The sequence below is a fragment of the Peromyscus californicus genome, unplaced genomic scaffold (assembly GCF_007827085.1).
Source record: "Peromyscus californicus insignis strain IS unplaced genomic scaffold, ASM782708v3 Scaffold_5__1_contigs__length_169319896, whole genome shotgun sequence".
NCBI classification, from domain to species: Eukaryota; Metazoa; Chordata; class Mammalia; order Rodentia; family Cricetidae; genus Peromyscus; species Peromyscus californicus.
This window is the reverse complement of record NW_026294573.1, coordinates 55,343,389-55,360,761: the sequence shown is the minus strand read 5'-3', so window position 1 is coordinate 55,360,761 and position 17,373 is coordinate 55,343,389. Positions and strand designations below refer to the sequence as shown.

The window sequence follows — 17,373 nt, the reverse complement described above, 5'->3', positions numbered from 1 at the left end:
GTGTTTCAAATTCATTCTCCCTGGAACCATTATGTACCCAAAGCATGGTAAAGTTAAAACATCCACAACTGCTATCTCCACACACTCCAGAAGAGATGTCCAAGAGAGTGTAAAGTGTAGCACTGAAACACAAGAAATATGGGTGCCACTAAAAATCACAAACTCCTGAACTAATGAACTCAAAGATACTGAAACAAATACAATGCTACATAAAAGTTACAAAAGCTTTCTAGTAAAAATGATCTGTGACTTGGAGGACATAAGCAAGCAAATGAATTCAATAAAGGACCTTGAAGAAAGTCAACAATAGAAAGGGGAAAGTCAGCAAAATGGAAGATACCATGTAGCTAGGAAACTAAGGTTTTGATACAAATAAATAAATAAAAATTAAAAAAAAAACACAGAAATGTTGAAAATTAATAGCTCAGTGAGTCAAAAATACACAGTAAAAGCCATCACCAATAGACTAAACTATGCAGAAGACTGTGAGGAATGGAGCACAATGTTGAGGAGACACTTCACTCAAATATCTATTAGGTAAAATAATGAGCATGACCACAATGTCTAAGAACTCAGAGATACAGTCAGAAACTAAATCTAAGTAGCCACAGGATCCCAGGATCCCAGATAAGAAACCAAGGATCTGGGATAAACAATAAGTATACAGAGAATCAATTCAATGCATTTACAGTAGACATTTCCCCAAATTGAGAGAAAGAAATAGATTTTTCAAATAGAAGAGGTATTTAGACCCTTAAATAAACAGGCCATAGGAAAGTGCCTCTGTGATATGCTAAAGATGCCAAAAAATACAAAAGCTGTAAGGAAACACATCAAATCACATGCAAAGTCATAAAAATTAGAATATCAAATTGCTCATCAATCCTCAAGCCAAGAAAACTTGAGATGGCACAGATTATTCTCTGAAAGTTAGTAACTGCCAACCATGAATCCTATACCCAGAATTGCTATCTTTTAAAATTGATGAATAAACAAGGATATTTCAGGAAAAGTGCAAACCAAGGCAAATCAGGAGTACTAAGCCAGAAATACCCAAGGTGACTAATGGAATATTATGCACAGAAGAAAAAGAATCCCAATTATGAGAACACAGGAAAAAATAAATTTCATATGAAGAATGGTTGAGCAAATGAGAGCAAGGGAAGAATCCATCGTGTCTAATACAGAAACAAGCACACCCTAGTAGTAATAGGGGAGAAACTAAGGTATAAATAATCTAGCCAAGTAGTTAGTTGGCATGGTTCAATAATCATCTTAAATGTAAAAGGCTCTAACAAACCAAAAGGAGATGCAGACTTGCTGACCAAATTCAAAACCTAGATCAAAGTTTGTGTGGTCTCTATGAAATACATCTTACTGGTAAAGATAACCACAAATTAAGAATCAAAGAAAGGAAAACTATTTCTGATATCTGCTAAAACAGATTTTAAATCCAAAGAGTAGGAAATGATATTACATAAAGGGAACAATTAAGAAATCATAACAATTGAAAATAAAAAGGTGTTTTCTCTCTGTCTCTGTCTCTGTCTCTCTGTCTCTCTGTCTCTCTCTCTCTCTCTCTCTCTCTCTCTCTCTCTCTCACTCTCTCTCTCTCCCTCTTTTATATTCCTGGTACACACATGATGGAAGGAGAGAACCTACTCCTGAAAGGTATTCTCTGATTTGTGTGCACCCACACATATAAGCAATGTATACATGTGCATGTATGCACACTAAATAAAATGTCATAAAAATGTTTTAAAAACACACAAACATGCACATACATGCATCCTCAAACGTGTACACTCCAAGGTAGTGAGGGACCTACTGCAGCAGGACTTGCAGAAGGAAAACCAGTCAGATGAAATCAAGCACTTGTGGATAATTTCACCCTACAACTGTCTTCCACATTCATGGGTATGGCTGACAGACCAACAAGCCGTGGAGAGTATTTGAGTGGCTATAAAAAGTAGACGTGGAAAATGGGACATAGTTGGAGGTGACATTTGAACCTCAAAGGTTTATAATCTCTAGTGTTAGACTGACAGCATTGCGTTGATGGGTATGGGGACAGTGCTCACTTCTGAGTCTTTATTACCTTACAGATATCCAGATGAAAACATAAGACAAATGAGTGTTGTCACATGGACACTGATATGGAACTATTATTCATAACACCCTAAACCTAGGAACAACTTTTTTTATATAACTTGGGATAAAACAACAACACATTCAGTCAGTGTACTGCTAGACTGCAGATAACAAGGAACAGTGTGCAAAGATGAATCTCAAAACAAGGTGATGTGCTAGAAAGTTCCTTCAGAAGGTGACTCAGAGGCAGAAGGAAAGTGGCATGGGAAAAAAAGAGTCCAAGTCAACAATAACATCTCCCTTCTCCAAAAGATACCAGCATTCCCATATGCATGTATATAGACCAATATAAATATTAAAATAGTTCAAATAAATGTTAGAAACCTTTTCTATATGTTGTTTCTTATATTAACAAAACATCAACATCAAGAGGTGAATTTGAAATATATTTGGCTCAAACTCAATATTTAAAATATTACATATTAACTTTAAAATGCCTTACTCTGTAAAGATATGCAAAGAAGAGTGCTTACCTGGCACCCAATTGATGCCTCCAAACATGTGGCCTCATCCAGTAGCCTCAGCATCTCTTGGAATCGACTGTCATGGTACTCAAAGCGCTCCCCAAAGGTAACAGAGCAAATGATATTGGAAACTGCATTGTTGATATTAAAGTGAGGGTTGAAAGGCTGTCCTGGAGGTGAGGAGAGGGAGACATGAATTCTTCAAGGTTATTCATTTTTTTCTATTTCCTATACTAAATTAACTTGATATGACAGAAAACACATGTTGTAGTGAACGTTGTATGTAAGAGGCTCTGGTCAGAGCATACTACATAGGACTGACATTCTCCAAGGACTCTGCTAATGCATAGGAAGTCATACTGATGACTAGGTCTTAAGTACAGCAGTATGTCTATTCACCATTTGTGTGCTTAGCTGCAGAACTCCTAGAACAGAGTCATGGCTACACGTTCACTGCTCAACCCTCAGTACTCAGCACAATGCTGGGCCCAGGACAAGCACTTAGACACTTAGTTAGAATCTGTTCAATGAACGAAAGGGTCACAACCTCCAGCACCTTCCTGTGAAATGCCCACCTCCCTCCTCTTCTATGGCCTCCACAAGGTGCCGGGATTCCTCCTGCATGCGTTGTTCTAAGCTCTTCTTTCCCAATCCAAAGTTCCTCAGTGTCATCAGGGCAAATCTTCTTTGTTCCTTCCATGTCTGGCCACTGGAAAAGACCAATCCTGGAAAGAAGAGATTCAGCATTATGACATAGTGATTCTGATCTAAAATACCTGAGAAATTGACTAGGCCTGTTTTGCTTGATGGAAGGAGAAGGGCCAGTAAGGAGCTTGACAGCTGTCTAGAGAGAATAACCCAAAGCAAGAAGCATGATAGCTAACATGTCTTGGGGATCTGCAACATCACACACCAATATTTCTTATGTATTACATGATCCACTCCTCTTAGGAACTCTGCATGTTTATTACCAACCAGCAACAGGTCCATTCCCACTGCTGCAAAGACACAAGGAATACATAATAAATTAAACCTTTCAAGGGAGCACAGTTGTTTGACAACCAAGTGTTCAAATTCCCGTTCTTTGGCTCCAATGCTAACAAAAAATCTACTTAGTTGTGTTAAGTTGAATAACAGGAATGGACCAAAGGATAAGACAAAACGCATAAATTAAAGAGTTAAGAAAAGCTCTGTAAGAGTTCCTAGTCAATACAAGCTTTAAAAGATGAAAAAAACGAATCAATAAGGAAAGAAGCATGAATATTCCACACAGAAAAAACAAGAGATGAACATTCCAGTGTGTCCAGCCTCTATCACCTATTTCATGGCACATTCAATGCCATGTGCAAGCCAATTTCTTAACTTCCAGAGAAATCTTCAAGTCTTTAAACATAATCCTTGGTCTCTCTGGTCCCCACACATCATCAGGTGACTCTTTCATCATCACCAGCCTGGTCTTTCAGCAACTCAGACACTTCCTTCCTGAAACCCTTTCCTGGTAGCACCTGGGATCCTGCCATTCTGGATTTTTGTCCTAATTCTTTGCCACAAATTTCCCACAACTTTTTCCAGCTTGTTTTCTTTCTGCCAACTTTTGAAACATTGGGGTTTTTCAAGACTAGTCTACTCTTTGCTCACTGCATATTCTATTTTAGGAAATGTTATCATTTCTACAATTTACATATCTTCTGCTGACAGTTACAGAAGGTGTATACACCAAAACCATATATACGTCTACTTGGCTTTACCAGTTAAAGGCATTTAGACTCAGCACATCTGGGGCAGAAATTATTAATGATTCCTGAAACTCCCAATAGAAGCTAGCACCATTGTCACTACCTTGTCACCTGTCATTGTTCCTCTCTGCATCACCCATTCTTGGAGGAGCTACCCCTGGCAGTCCCCCACGAGCCTCATTCTCTTGCCATCTCTCTAGGTTATTATGTCATGTGGTTTCTCTCTTGAGTGGTTTCAGTCCATGTGTCTTCAGTGTCACCATCCTGGGATAATAACTGTCGTTTCTTGACTGAATTTTCAAAATCCCACTTTTTCTAACCTACAATGATAATTTCATGCTGTCTTTCTCCTGCTTTCAGACTGAGAACCTAAATGAGCCTCAGAATGTGCAGTGTGTGATCTTTTCTACTCAACATCATTCTTGCTGTTAGGATGAAAACCAAGATCTGGGCTCGCTCTTCCTAGACAAGGTCATCAGTTTGTATCCCACTCAATTATCCTTTACATACTATGCTTTCCACACTGGACATCTTTCAGTTTCTTGAGGCCCCAGTCTTTCTTGTTATTTCATGCATATTCTGTTCCCATTGACTATTTTTCAATGTTATTAAATGAGTGTCCTTACAGAAGTTTTTACCTGAATCCCAGTAGAACTTTGATACTGATAAATGCCTTCTCCCCTTACCATTGTGGTCCAGTGTGGTTTTAATTAGCTAATTGGCTCCGCATTTTTCATTTGATGGAGTATATGTTATGTAAAGATGGAAATTTTAATCTATTATGTGCATTATTAATCACTCAAGATTAGCACTGTGCTTCCTATAACAGATAACATAGTTAATTATGTACAATTAATGATTGATTGCCTCAAAGAGTAATTAGGAAATGTCTAAAACTGATGTTTTAATAGGTTAGTACACTTGAAGTTCTGCTTTCAATTTTGGAACATACAACTTGATTTAATAACAATATTGAGTACTCACACTATTCTAGTCTACTCCTATCAGGAAGGCTGTAGATCCCTATGTTGCATGGCTTTAATAATGTAGTAGAAGAAGCCATAAACAAGAAGGGTGGCAGAAGGAGGAGGGTGACTTATACCTATTTTCCTAGGACAGAGGGTTGGCATGGGAAAAGGGAAGTAAGAACACAATATGTTTGGCTGTGGTTGGATGCTATGGTTCTTCCTCACCAACATTTTTTGCAAGACATGTGGTTTCTCTCAATGTCTATTAGGGATGACATTGTTAAGACCTCTGATGGGTGTTTTCATTCAGGAAATGTGACATTCCGCTTCTTTTAAATATGGCAATTCATGATGAGATTGGTTTATGGGAGTGTTGGAAAGTTAGAGACAGGTACCTTTAACACATCATAAACACTATAATAAACCCTCCATGTTGCTCAATAAACTTACCATTGTTATTAGAGATACGCTCTCGGATAAGAGTGACAGGGCGGCTCAAAATGTTTTGTTCCATGTGAGTAAAGACTTCTTTGATTAAGGGCAGTCCAGTTATGACCACGGAAGTAATGTCACCAAGATTCAGGCTAAAAATGTTGCCATATTTCTTCACAAACTGAAAAATATATCGATAGTTTCAGTTAAGTGTGTCTGTGTCTGTGTCTCCAGGGATGGCCAGCATGCGTGTAGTTAATGGGATTCATGTTGAGAGGTTTCTGTGAGTGGGGAGATGTACCTTTGTATGTGGAAATATTTTTAAAATTGTGTTTTCCTCCACTGCACTAAATTCAATTTCACATCTGGAAAAAATTTACTCTATAAAAGTTCATTAATATAAGTCTGTATGAATTGACTGTGCACCTACCACATGTCAAGCCAGAAGAAAACATGAGGACATGTTTCAACAAAGAAGCAAAATCTTGATCTGGAGCATCCTGAAATTTAATGAAAGGAGACCATGTGACACATTTGACCTGACAAAGGCCAAGGAGGGTGTGAATAGCTTTGATGTTGGTACAGATTGTATGGGCTTCCTAGTAGATCAAGCTGTCTGTTTAATCAGAAAATAAAACCCCACGCTCATCAATACATGTTAGACATGAGATGTACATGTATGACTAATGGGATAAACACTAAGAGAACTCTGTGCATTTGCATATAGAAGAGGAACCATGGTGTGATCGGAATGTTCTTGATTTCTTTTTCCCCTCCACCAAACTCCAACTATTTTCAGGATTAGAAATTGCCTCATAAATCTTTCATTCATATATCTAGCAACATGAACCAAATGAGCATCAACTTGTTCCTAGACTAACTCATGAAGATGTAAGTGTTTCAAAGACATCAAAGGCTGTAACTGAAACATTTTGACACCCAGTGAGGCAGAGAATAAAGGACATCAGTCCAAAAAAAGATTGAGATGTATGTATACAGTCTGATACAGCAACCATGGAATCCTTAGTTAGTTACAATATCCAGCATCAGTTTAGGCAAAGGAGATGTGCCATCCCCAAACCTTGCTGGATATGAAGAATACAATAAAGGGTTGAAGATAGCAGGGAAGACATTTCTGAAGATCTTGAGTGATGTATGATAGGGATTCTAGCCACGCCCCCATAATTGTGTATGCCCTGGCGAGACACTTAGTCATTTCCACCTACTCATTTCCGGGTCGTATGTCCTATGTAATCCATGCGCTGCATGGTCACGTAATTTGTGTGCAGTGTGATCACATAATCTATGCACATGTGTGGAGTAGTCACATGGGCCCATGTGTGCATGTGTGGAGTAGTCCTTAAAAGGAATCCCATGTACCCTCCCCCTCCTCCTCATGTGTCTTTTCAACAGGCCTGATCATATCCTGTTCTTCTCTCCTCCTAATAAAACTCTTGATAGTGGGCTTTGTTATGTTTTGTGACTTTTCCTCACAGGATAAAAGCACTGTATAAAACCAAAATTGGGTGGCGTGCAAAGCAGGCCCTCCTAGTGCTCTGCACCTGGGAACCTGTGCCAAAGTTCTGCTCCATCCAGGGCAGTCTACTTTCCATTTGCCTGGTCGCTGGATTCCTGTACACAACACCGACTGCTGCAATTGGTGAGTGCCCCCCCTCCCTTCCAACCAGCGTAAACAGTCTCCTATACCTGTGGGAATGACCAGCAAGTGTCCAGCGTCCCTCTGGTGTCCCTGAGACTGGGGGTACCCCTAGCCATGACCTTCACTGGCTACAGTCGGTCCCTATCACAGGCTAAAATTTCTAGCCATCTCCCATGTCTGCAGTTTGAGATATAATTCTCACTGTCTGAACCCCATCTTCAGGCTGTGTCCTCAGGCTGTGTAAGGTCGACACATTTCTCTTGCTTGGTGAAGTAGTAAATGCTGTTGGACTCCAGGGGATCCCCACCTGTGCATGCCTTGGCCCCCGGCCCCCGCTTGACAAAGCGTTGTGGTGGTTTGTGCTTGTTTACAGATCCATCCTTGGCCTCAGGGATGCCTGAGGCTTGGGCCTTGGATCACATTTTTTATTTTATTTTTTAATTTTTTTCTCTCTGCTGCAGACATGGGAAATAAGGTTTCCAAACGCACCGTCCCACCTCTCCCCTAGGATGCCTCTGGAAGCTCTAAAATCTCTCAGCTTAATGCCTTACTTAAAGACTTCTAAGCTTGTCCACCTCTGTACTAAGAAATGACCCAAATATGCCTTAGAAAATAACAAAAAAATGGCCGCCGAGCAGTTCCTTAGACCCTGATATTTTATGAGAATTATCTAACTACTACCAGCGAACAGGCAAATGGAAAGAGTTGCCTTATATTCAGGCTTGTTTCTATCTATGCTCTAACCTTCTCTTCTCAATTCCTTCTCTCCTGCCCATGTGCTCTTAGCTATGTACCCTGAACCAGATGAATCTCTGACTCCAGAATCTCTGACTCTGGACCCTGCAAATGACCCTCCGCCTATCTGACTTCCCACTCCTATTCCTGCTCCCAGGGCACCTGCCCCTACAGGCTCCTCCTCTGGCTTCCTCCTCTTCTCTGGTACTGGACACTCCCAAAGGCCCAACTCTGGCTCCAACCTTCACACCTCCCACTACCTGTTCTAGGAATGCTAAAGGGTCTGACCCCAGCCATTTCAACCTGCCAACCATTATCCCTTTGCAAGAGGTGGCCGTGGTGGATGGACTGGTTAAGTTTCATGTCCCATTCTCTCTTGTAGAACTCTCTCAGATAGAAAAGAAACTGGGTTACTATACCTCTAATTCTGCTTCCTTATATTAAACAATTCCAATATATTTCCCAATCTTATAGTCTCACCTTTTATGATGTATATATGATACTTGCTAATAACCTACTTCCTGAGGATTGCAGGCCAGTTTGGGAGCAGGCAAGGACACATGCAGATGAAGTTCACCAAACCAACCCTGCACACCTTCCAGGGGCTGAGGTGGTTCCTGATCAGGACCCACGTTGGGATTATAACACCCAGGGCAGGTCTCTAGCCAGGGATAGATTTATCACCTGCCTCGTGGCAGGCCTCCATAAGGCTTCCCTAAATCCAGTAAACTATGAAAAGCTAAAAAATGTAATTCAAGATAAGGACAAAAATCTCTCTCATTTCCTAGAATGGCTTCTAAGGCTCTTCTACAATATACTAGCTTAGATCCTGAAAGCCCAGAGGGCAGGCAGCTCCTTATGACCCACTTTGTCTCATAGAGTTTTCCCCAACATTAGGGCTAAACTTAAGTGCTTGGAGAGAGGGTCCCTCACCCCACAGGCAATATAAGCATGTAAGGTCTGGACTCTTGGGGCAGGTACTCTCTTCCAAATCTCAAACCTCCAGTTACAAAAGAGAAAAAATTACTTCCCCTTCAAAGAGTTCTGTGGGGAAGAATGAGAGTGGCACTATGAGAAACACTTAGTTTAGTTCCAGGCACCCATCTACCCACTGCATCTCTGAGAAATGAATGAGCTCTGTGTTCAAAGGCCTGGGGATACAAATGCATGGTAATAGCCAGGACAAGAACCCAACAGTCTCCAGATGGCCACACTCACTGAGTGGGTCCTCAGTATGCTTTATGCTTTCCTTCATTCTTTATAACTGTTCTAACATAGTTAGAATTTTCATCATCTTTCTAAAGAGGAAACAAATTGCAAATGAAGTAATGTAGCCAACAAAAAGGTTCCTGCCTGGTAGAGGGACTCTGCCAAATGTTAGGTACATCTGTAGAAAAATATGACCTTTGGATCTCTACAGGACTTGGAGTGGGGACCAGGCATGAGGGTGTAGGGGACAGAGTTTGGAGAACAAGAAGAGGGAGCTGGAGAGAATGAGAACACCCACAAAGATGCAGAACACACAAGGTATTGCAAAGGTGGATGAGAGTGTGTGATCATTTTCAAAGATCCCCACCCATGTGTTTACAAATCAGCCCTGTGTTGACCCACTCTGCCTTTTTGTCATCCTGAATCTTGTCAGTAATACCAAACGGAAGGGTTCAATTACTCCAGGTATCTGTGGTCCTCTTTCCTACTCTTACCTTCATTTACTTGTGTCCTGTCATATCAATCACAAAGCCTTGGACCTTTGGGGACCCTGTCAAAGCAAATGTAATGATTTGGTCTCATTACAGGATCTTGTACCAATATTATAGATAGAGCCTTAGACTTTGTACTTCCTTTGTTCCTTATCCAGAGTCTTTGCTAACTTCATTAAGTTGTAGCACAATCTGTCTTCTCTAGATCCTAATGTAGAGCCAACAAATGTATGCCTATTCCTTTAAGAGATGCCAGTAATAGATATGTGCAAACAAGGAAAAAAATTAATTTCATCTTGACCAATGTGTAGGCAAGTCTTTAGCATATATAAGAATTTATTGACTAACTTTCAAACTCAACTAAGAAGTTTTGGGAACAACTTAAAAAATATGGCTTAAGTGCATCCTAAGTAGCAATGTGTACCATATAGATTCTCTACTTGTACTGGAGAGGGATCCAGCATCTGAGACTAGGTACTGAGGTCAACGTTCTTTCCATCTTTACCAACTCTCTGCCCATGTACGTTTCTAGTTCAACACAAGTGGATCAATAAGTTTTATCTTGTTGTGAAACAGGTGAAGATGGGCAGGTCCTGATCCTTACAATTCTCAACTTTGCCAGTGCTGTCTGCCAATTGTTTTATGTGTATTAAATGACTGAGAAGACATTTGGGCATATAATATAAGGCAAGCAGAGCATAGTTTTCACTGCATACTGAGTAAGTCATTTGAAAAATTAAAACAGAGCTGTTTTTTTTAAAAGATGGCTCAGAGGGGTAAAACGGGGTTAAATTTGAAAATAACAATAGGAAAATAAACAGCAATGACTTGAAATAAGAGATATAGAATTTAACAAAAGAAATAGGAGACAGAAAATTTAATAGCAGAAGTAAATCTCCAAGTAGATTGTTGAAGAACAAAGTGGAGCAGAGTGCATGCCTTGAATAAAGAGAAAGTAGAAGCTAAGGATTAGTGAGATAAATGATTCATGAAGACAAATGACACAATGATTCTATTGAAGTCCTTTAGAAGCAACAGAAAGGGGCATGGAGGGGAGAAAAGAAAAAACGGCACCAAATTCCCACTCCCACTAGTGATATATGAGCAAGTCTGTTAGCCTGAATCCTGACAGCTCTGTGTAGTGATCTGTGTATGTGTCAGTGTGTGTGTGTGTGTGTGTGTCTGTATATTTTCCTAATTGGTACAAGAACAAGAACTGCATGTTTAGCATTTTTCTTTCAGGAGTGTGTGTGTGTGTGTGTGTGTGTGTGTGTGTGAGAGAGAGAGAGAGAGAGAGAGAGAGAGAGAGAGAGAGAGAGAGAGAGAGAGAGAGAGAGAGGTCAACCTCAGGTATTGTTTTCAAGAGCTGCTCACCTTGTTTGTTTATGTGCTTGTTTGAGTCAGTGTATTTCATTAGCGTTGAGCAGGCTAGGCAGGCTGGCCAATGAATTTAGGGGCTTTGCCTGTCTTTGCCTTCCTGTCCCTGAGTTTATTAAGGCAGGCTAACACACCACACTCTTGTAGGTTCTGGGAACTGAACTCATATTCTCATTGCTGCATAGTGAACACTTTGCTAACTGAACCCCTGCCCTTTCTTTTGAACTTCATGGTTATTACATTTTTTTGTAATAGTAACTTGTTTGCATCTCTTAAGCATTTTTGTATGTGATACTCATTTTTTTCTCTTTTGATAAGTAGAACACACACACTAAAATGGAGAATTTCAATGAACAGTAGCACTATAACTTTATTTTTATATTATTATTATTATTATTATTATTATTATTATTTTGGTTTTTCAAGACAGAGTTTGTCTATGCAGCTTTGGCGCCTTTCCTGGAACTCACTCTGTAACCCAGGCTGGCCTCGAACTCACAGAGATCCGACTGCCTTTGCCTCCCGAGTGCTGGGATTAAAGGTGTGCACCACCACTGCCTGTCTTATAACTTTATTTTTATTATGATCAAATAAGGAAACACAGATGAACAAGTTATGAAATTACTTCTGAGTTGGTAAGTGTATGTGTGCATAAGTGTGGTTGTTAGTGGCCTGGTATGCAGAGAAGTAGTTCTATCTTTTGCTAAATTGTGTTCTTATCTGTTTCTTTTAATATGTACATGTCTTAGTTTTCTTTCTGTTGCTGTGATAAAACACTGACCAAAAGCAATTTGGGAAGAAAGTGTTTAATTTTACAAGTTATATTCTATCATCAAGTTCAGGAATGGCATCATCTCAGTGGACTGTACTCTCCTATATTAATTAACAACCATAAACAAATGTCCCACATGGTAATCTGATGGAGACAACTGCTCAACTTAGGTTCCCTCTTTCCCAGGTAATATCTATGTTTTGTCAAGTTGACTAAAACTAACCAACTTAGTATATATTTCTTTTAAGATGGACAATCATTTTCCATTCAATAAAGAAACATAAACTAAATCTGTGGACATAAGAAACAAAGCTTGATAACAGTGGTTTTTAAACTTTATAGAACACCACAGTATCCCTTGAAATGTCAGAGTATATATCCACTCTTCACTATAATGCCATAGTGCACATGAACTCATTTATGCACAATTGTGTACACTCCTTTGTACATTAATTCCTCTTCAGAGTAACAGTTTCATTGACTGTCTTCTGAGAGACGCTGACTGTGCAGAAAAATGTGCAATGCATAGCCTAAGATGTCATCTGCTATAATCCTGTTAGAAACTGAGATGAAGAGGAAAAACGTGTAAAGGGCAATGGTGCTGTAATCAAGTATTAAATGGTGAGGTTATCAGCAAACATATATAGTGCGAAGGTCAAAATACTCATACTGTGATATCATGCAGAACAGATCCAAAGAATGAGAATGTGCAGGAGCATAGGGGTTATCCAGTCCCTCCAGAACAAAGGTCTTACTAAAGAACAGTCAGCCAAAGGTCAGGGCCAAGTGATAGGGAATTCAAAGTCCTCAACTTCAAGAAGTTCACAATCCTATGTAGCATGCAAGTCAAAAGAGTCCCTATTGTTGTCAGGGAACAATCAATTATTTGATGAGGGAAAGCTAGAAAGTGCCTGAGAGGACCAGGATCAGCGGTAGATTCCTAGAAGAAATATCTGCTAGGAGAAAAATTAGATAGAAAGCAAGGCTGCTGTTAGGCCTTACCTTTTAAGCAAGTATCATTTACTACCAGAAGTTTCACCACCAAAAGTATTAAGTAGACAAAAGTGTTAAGTGAACCCTCTTGGTTTCAGTTAAGACATTTGAAGGGTTTTTGTAGGAGAGGTGACAAATTGGGGCTCAAGACATTGGATTGAGAGGCATCTGAACTGCTTGAATCTGGATTCTGATCCTTACCACATGTGTGATTTGGAAGAAAATTGATGATATTTTCTGTATCTGTTTCCAAATCTACAAAACTTAGATTCAATGTTATAATAAATATGTCAACAGAACCAATAATAAAGTAATCACAACTATTTATAAATTAGGGGGTGTGCTTTAGAAGAGGGGTCTAGTAATGTGAGAAACAGGTCCACCCTGTACTGCACAGAGAGAGCAGATGGCAAACGGGAAGACCCAGCACCAAAGTCATCACGGTTGTGCCTCAGTAAACTGTTGTCCCCCAAAAACGTGAAAGACAAAGTGTAGATGAGAAAATTCTTGAAGAATGGTTGAAACTTTCTAATCTGTGAAAATACAAGCATGCCATGAAGAAACCAACAGCATAAAGCCACAAGCTTAATTAAGCAAAATCACCACAATCAGTATAGAAAGTACAAACCGAAAATCTCTTGAAAGCAGAGAGAAAATAATCTATCACTTATGCGGAAGCCACAAAGGTGAGAATGAAGTGGGAAAACATCTAAAAATGTTAAGTGCAGTAGATCTTCAAACTAGGGTCCTGCCATCTGGAAAGACAGTATGGGAATGGAGGGGAGAGACAGTCTGAGGAGGGGCACAGTGAAGAAGTCACCTTCTTCCATAGCCTCCTCTGAAGGGATGGAGAAAGAAAGTGCTTGAGGTCAGAAAGGTAACTGTGAACTTGAAAGGTCAGAAAAAAGACAGTAATGGAGGATGAGTAAGGGGCAAAGACAACAGACTCCTCTGCCTTTGAGTTCCAGCAGCACTGGACACTGAAGTGTCTGGTGTGGGTCTCAGTGTGTGTGGGGATAACACCTGAGCAGTGTGTCCCAGAGGGGAGAAGGCTCCTCCCTGTTTGTAGCTGCTTCACTTCACATGGAAATGGTGTTAGCAAAGTCTCAGGAGCTTCATGGGATAGTTGAACAACACAGAGCAGTGGCTGGGAGGACAATAAGATAGGTGTAAAGAGAGAGAAGATGGATGAAAAGGCATCTACTCAGAAAGTGTCCAAGAAACACACAGGGAAGGAGAAATGGAAGAAAAGGGGTGGGGAAAAAAGGAAGAAAAATTATGATCTTAAATCCTTAAATAGCGATAAATAATCAGACATGGACAATCTTCACATGTAATGGAAAGTGACAGGGATAATCAAACATGGCCGGAGTATCTGACTATCTAAGCAAAGAAAATGACTGGATAAAGAGGAACATTACATGGGAAGATGGTCATTCACCAGAAAGAGCTGCCAGTCTTACATGTGTCCTATGTACCCATAATAGTCTTTCCAATACAAGGGGGAGAGCTCCCAGAACTGAGTGGAAAGACAGACAGACTCCCAGTGGAGCTGGAGATTTCAGTGCATTTTTCTCTGGAGCTGATATAATCAGTAGGTGAGCAGTCGGAAAGGATGTAGAAGGAACAAACAGGGATCAGTAAGAGAGAACTAATACTTGTAGAAAACTCCAATCAAGAGAAAAACACACTTTTTTTTTTTCTCTACAGGCACTTTAAGTAAGCAGACATACCACCTTCCCACGCATTTCTGAAATTGGCAAGGCTTATTTATCAAGATATATTATCATGCCTTGAATGCACCTGGACTTAATTAAAATTATACACAGCGAGTTCTCTGACAATATTAGAGTTTACAACGAAAGTCCTTCACAGAAGGGTAAGAAAATCTCCAACTATTTGAAAATGGAACTGCGTATTTCTTAAACGAGGACACAGGTTTGGGGTTCGGGATAGCAAGTTGTCATCACCAGCCTTTGAACCCGGTCTTCTGTCCTAGTCCCCAAATGTCCTCTGTTCCTTTATTTAGCTCAGGATTATGTCAGAACCCAGGTAGGCACCCTCGCCCATCCTACCGGCTGTATTGATAGGTGGGGCTTCTCAAAGTCCAACTGGAATATGCAGCCCACGAAGGGCAGACCCCTCGGCCCTGGCGGGTAGTTCTTGGGGCGCCGGTTTTTGAGGTAGTCAGCCAGGAACAGAAAGGTGACGGCAGCCAGCAGCAGAGTCCGGAGATGGAGCGCTGCCCAGAAGGCGGCCACCAGGGAGCCCGCGGCGGCGAGCATGGCTGGGACTGGAGCTGGCTCTCCTGAGAAATGAGAGTCTGAGCTGGGGCAGGTCCAGGGTGTTAACTACCAAAGGCTCCCCACGTAACCGATCCCTTCTTTAGTCCCTCCCCATCCCTTTCTCTCCACTCCCCTCCTGTCTCCTCCCTGCAGCTGGTCTCTCTGGCGTTCTCCCTTGCCCTGCCAATGTTTCTAGAAGTAGCTTCCTATCTATGGAACCAGTCAGCAGGAGCACCTCTGATCACGTGTGCAGAACTCACCCCGCTCACCCCGCCCCTCAAGCTTTTACCCATTCGTCCCAACCCTCCCTCCCAGGCCCTGTCTTGTGGTGCTCTGCTCCAAGTGCCAGCTGCGAATAGTTTCTGTAGTGGCTAGTGCTGTGTTCAGCTAGGTGCCTGGCACTAGGTTCCCAGGAGAACATACAGGAAACATGGTTTTAAAAGGAACCAGTGGATCTGCTAAGGTGGAACCAGGACATTTCAAGGGGCCCCACCCCTAGAAAAAGAACAACAGACAACTAAGAGCTACTGAGGGAGACTTAGTCTTCCCCAGAGAGGAGCTCTCTAACTGGTTATTCAATACTAAGTGGCCAGCCTTGAAAACAGACCAGAAACAAAATGGACCCAGCAGACTGTAGTTATATATTTATGTGTTTACATATATAGGAACTATGATAATCAATTTTTTTAAAAGCCATCAATTTGAGAGGGGGTAAGTGGGGAGACATGGGCAGGAATGGAGGGAGGAAAGGGAAGGGGAGAAATTATGTGATGATATTTTAATTAAAATTAAAAAGAAATAGAGGGACAGTGGTGGCGAATGCCTTTAATCTCAGCACTCAGGAGGCAGAGGAAGGCAGATCTCTGTTAGTTCAAGGTTAGCCATACATAGTTCCAGGACATCCAGGACTACACCAATAATAATAATGATGAATTATTATTATAATAAATAAATAAATTAATAAATAAATAGATAGATGTGAAGAGACAGTTTAAGATTTTTCGGTGAGAAAGTCTTTCCCTCTGGGGACACAATTATGGCTCTCGGGCTTGTGATTTGCATGATCCCCAGAGAGCATCATGGGTATCTGAGAGCCTATTGTGTATGTAAGCTTCCCTAGTAACTGCAACTTCCCCGGGAAACATAACTAATCACAGTGATATCTAACACATCTGCTCTCCAACAGTAGGTCAGGCAATGCTTTCAGCCCTTTACAATAAACCACTTCATTTTAACAGAGCTATGCTTGGCAAAAATGTGCACCCACAGATACTCAACTCACATTTGTTGGAGGAGCTCCTTGGTCCTGGTTACTGTTATTAATACTAACATTATTATTGTGGTTCTGGGGACGGAACTCAGGGACCTAGGGCAAGGCTACTTACATATTCTTTGTGGGCTTGCACTTGTGACATGGAGTGCCTCTGGAGGTCAGTAGACTACTTGTGGGATTCTTTATCTCCTTCTACCATGTAAGACCAAACATCTGGCTAGGCAGAAAGTGCCTTAACCAGTTGAACCACCTTGCTACCTACAAAATTTCCTTAAAGTAATCCAAAAGCTCAACAGACCTCACTCAGACTAAAGCCTAAGAGAACTAGAGCCACACATTAGCCCAATTTGCTAATGGTAATGAATGAAAAAATAGAAACACAGGACAGAAGACCATTGATGTACATGGGAATTAGATGAGTGCCCATCAAGCTTTCATCACAAACAGATCAATGAACATGAAACTACAAAGCAAAGGAATGGTGTGTTCAAAGCAGCAAACAAGGAGGGGAAACTGCTAATCCAGGGTTCCACATCTGCAAATACTTTTCAGATACTTAGTTTTCAGAAACTAAGGCAAAATAAATGCATTCTACTATGAAAGAAGAGTATTTGGGGGTCAGGTAGAAACCTGGTACAAGGGAAGCTCCCACAAATTCACAAGGATGATCCCAGCGAAGACTCCTAGCAATAGTGGATAAGTAGCCTGAACTGACCACCTCCTGTAATCAGATTGGTGACTACTCCATTGGTTATCAGAGAGCCATCATCCAGTGACTGAAAAAAACAGATGCTGAGACCCACAGCCAAGCACTGGGCCAAGCTTGG

General features: G+C 40.9%; 1 protein-coding gene across 3 annotated transcripts in view; it reads right to left on the bottom strand.

Moving 5' to 3' along the window:
• The window catches only part of LOC128097145 (cytochrome P450 2J4), a 31,859-nt gene extending 16,414 nt beyond the window's left edge, over window positions 1–15,445 (bottom strand). Inside the window, exons 1-5 of one of the 3 annotated variants that reach the window (XM_052717409.1) lie at window positions 15,064–15,155; window positions 6,182–6,251; window positions 5,770–5,932; window positions 3,191–3,340; window positions 2,625–2,785 (exon numbers count right to left, since the gene is read on the bottom strand). In XM_052717409.1, the coding sequence (XP_052573369.1) occupies window positions 2,625–2,785; window positions 3,191–3,340; window positions 5,770–5,833 (375 nt within the window). In that variant the 5' untranslated portion in view covers window positions 5,834–5,932; window positions 6,182–6,251; window positions 15,064–15,155. Of the gene's footprint in view, window positions 1–2,624; window positions 2,786–3,190; window positions 3,341–5,769; window positions 5,933–6,181; window positions 6,252–15,063 lie in introns of all 3 variants that reach the window. The other 2 variants (XM_052717408.1, XM_052717410.1) reach the window with 2 other exon arrangements.
• Window positions 15,446–17,373: the final 1,928 nt, after the last annotated feature.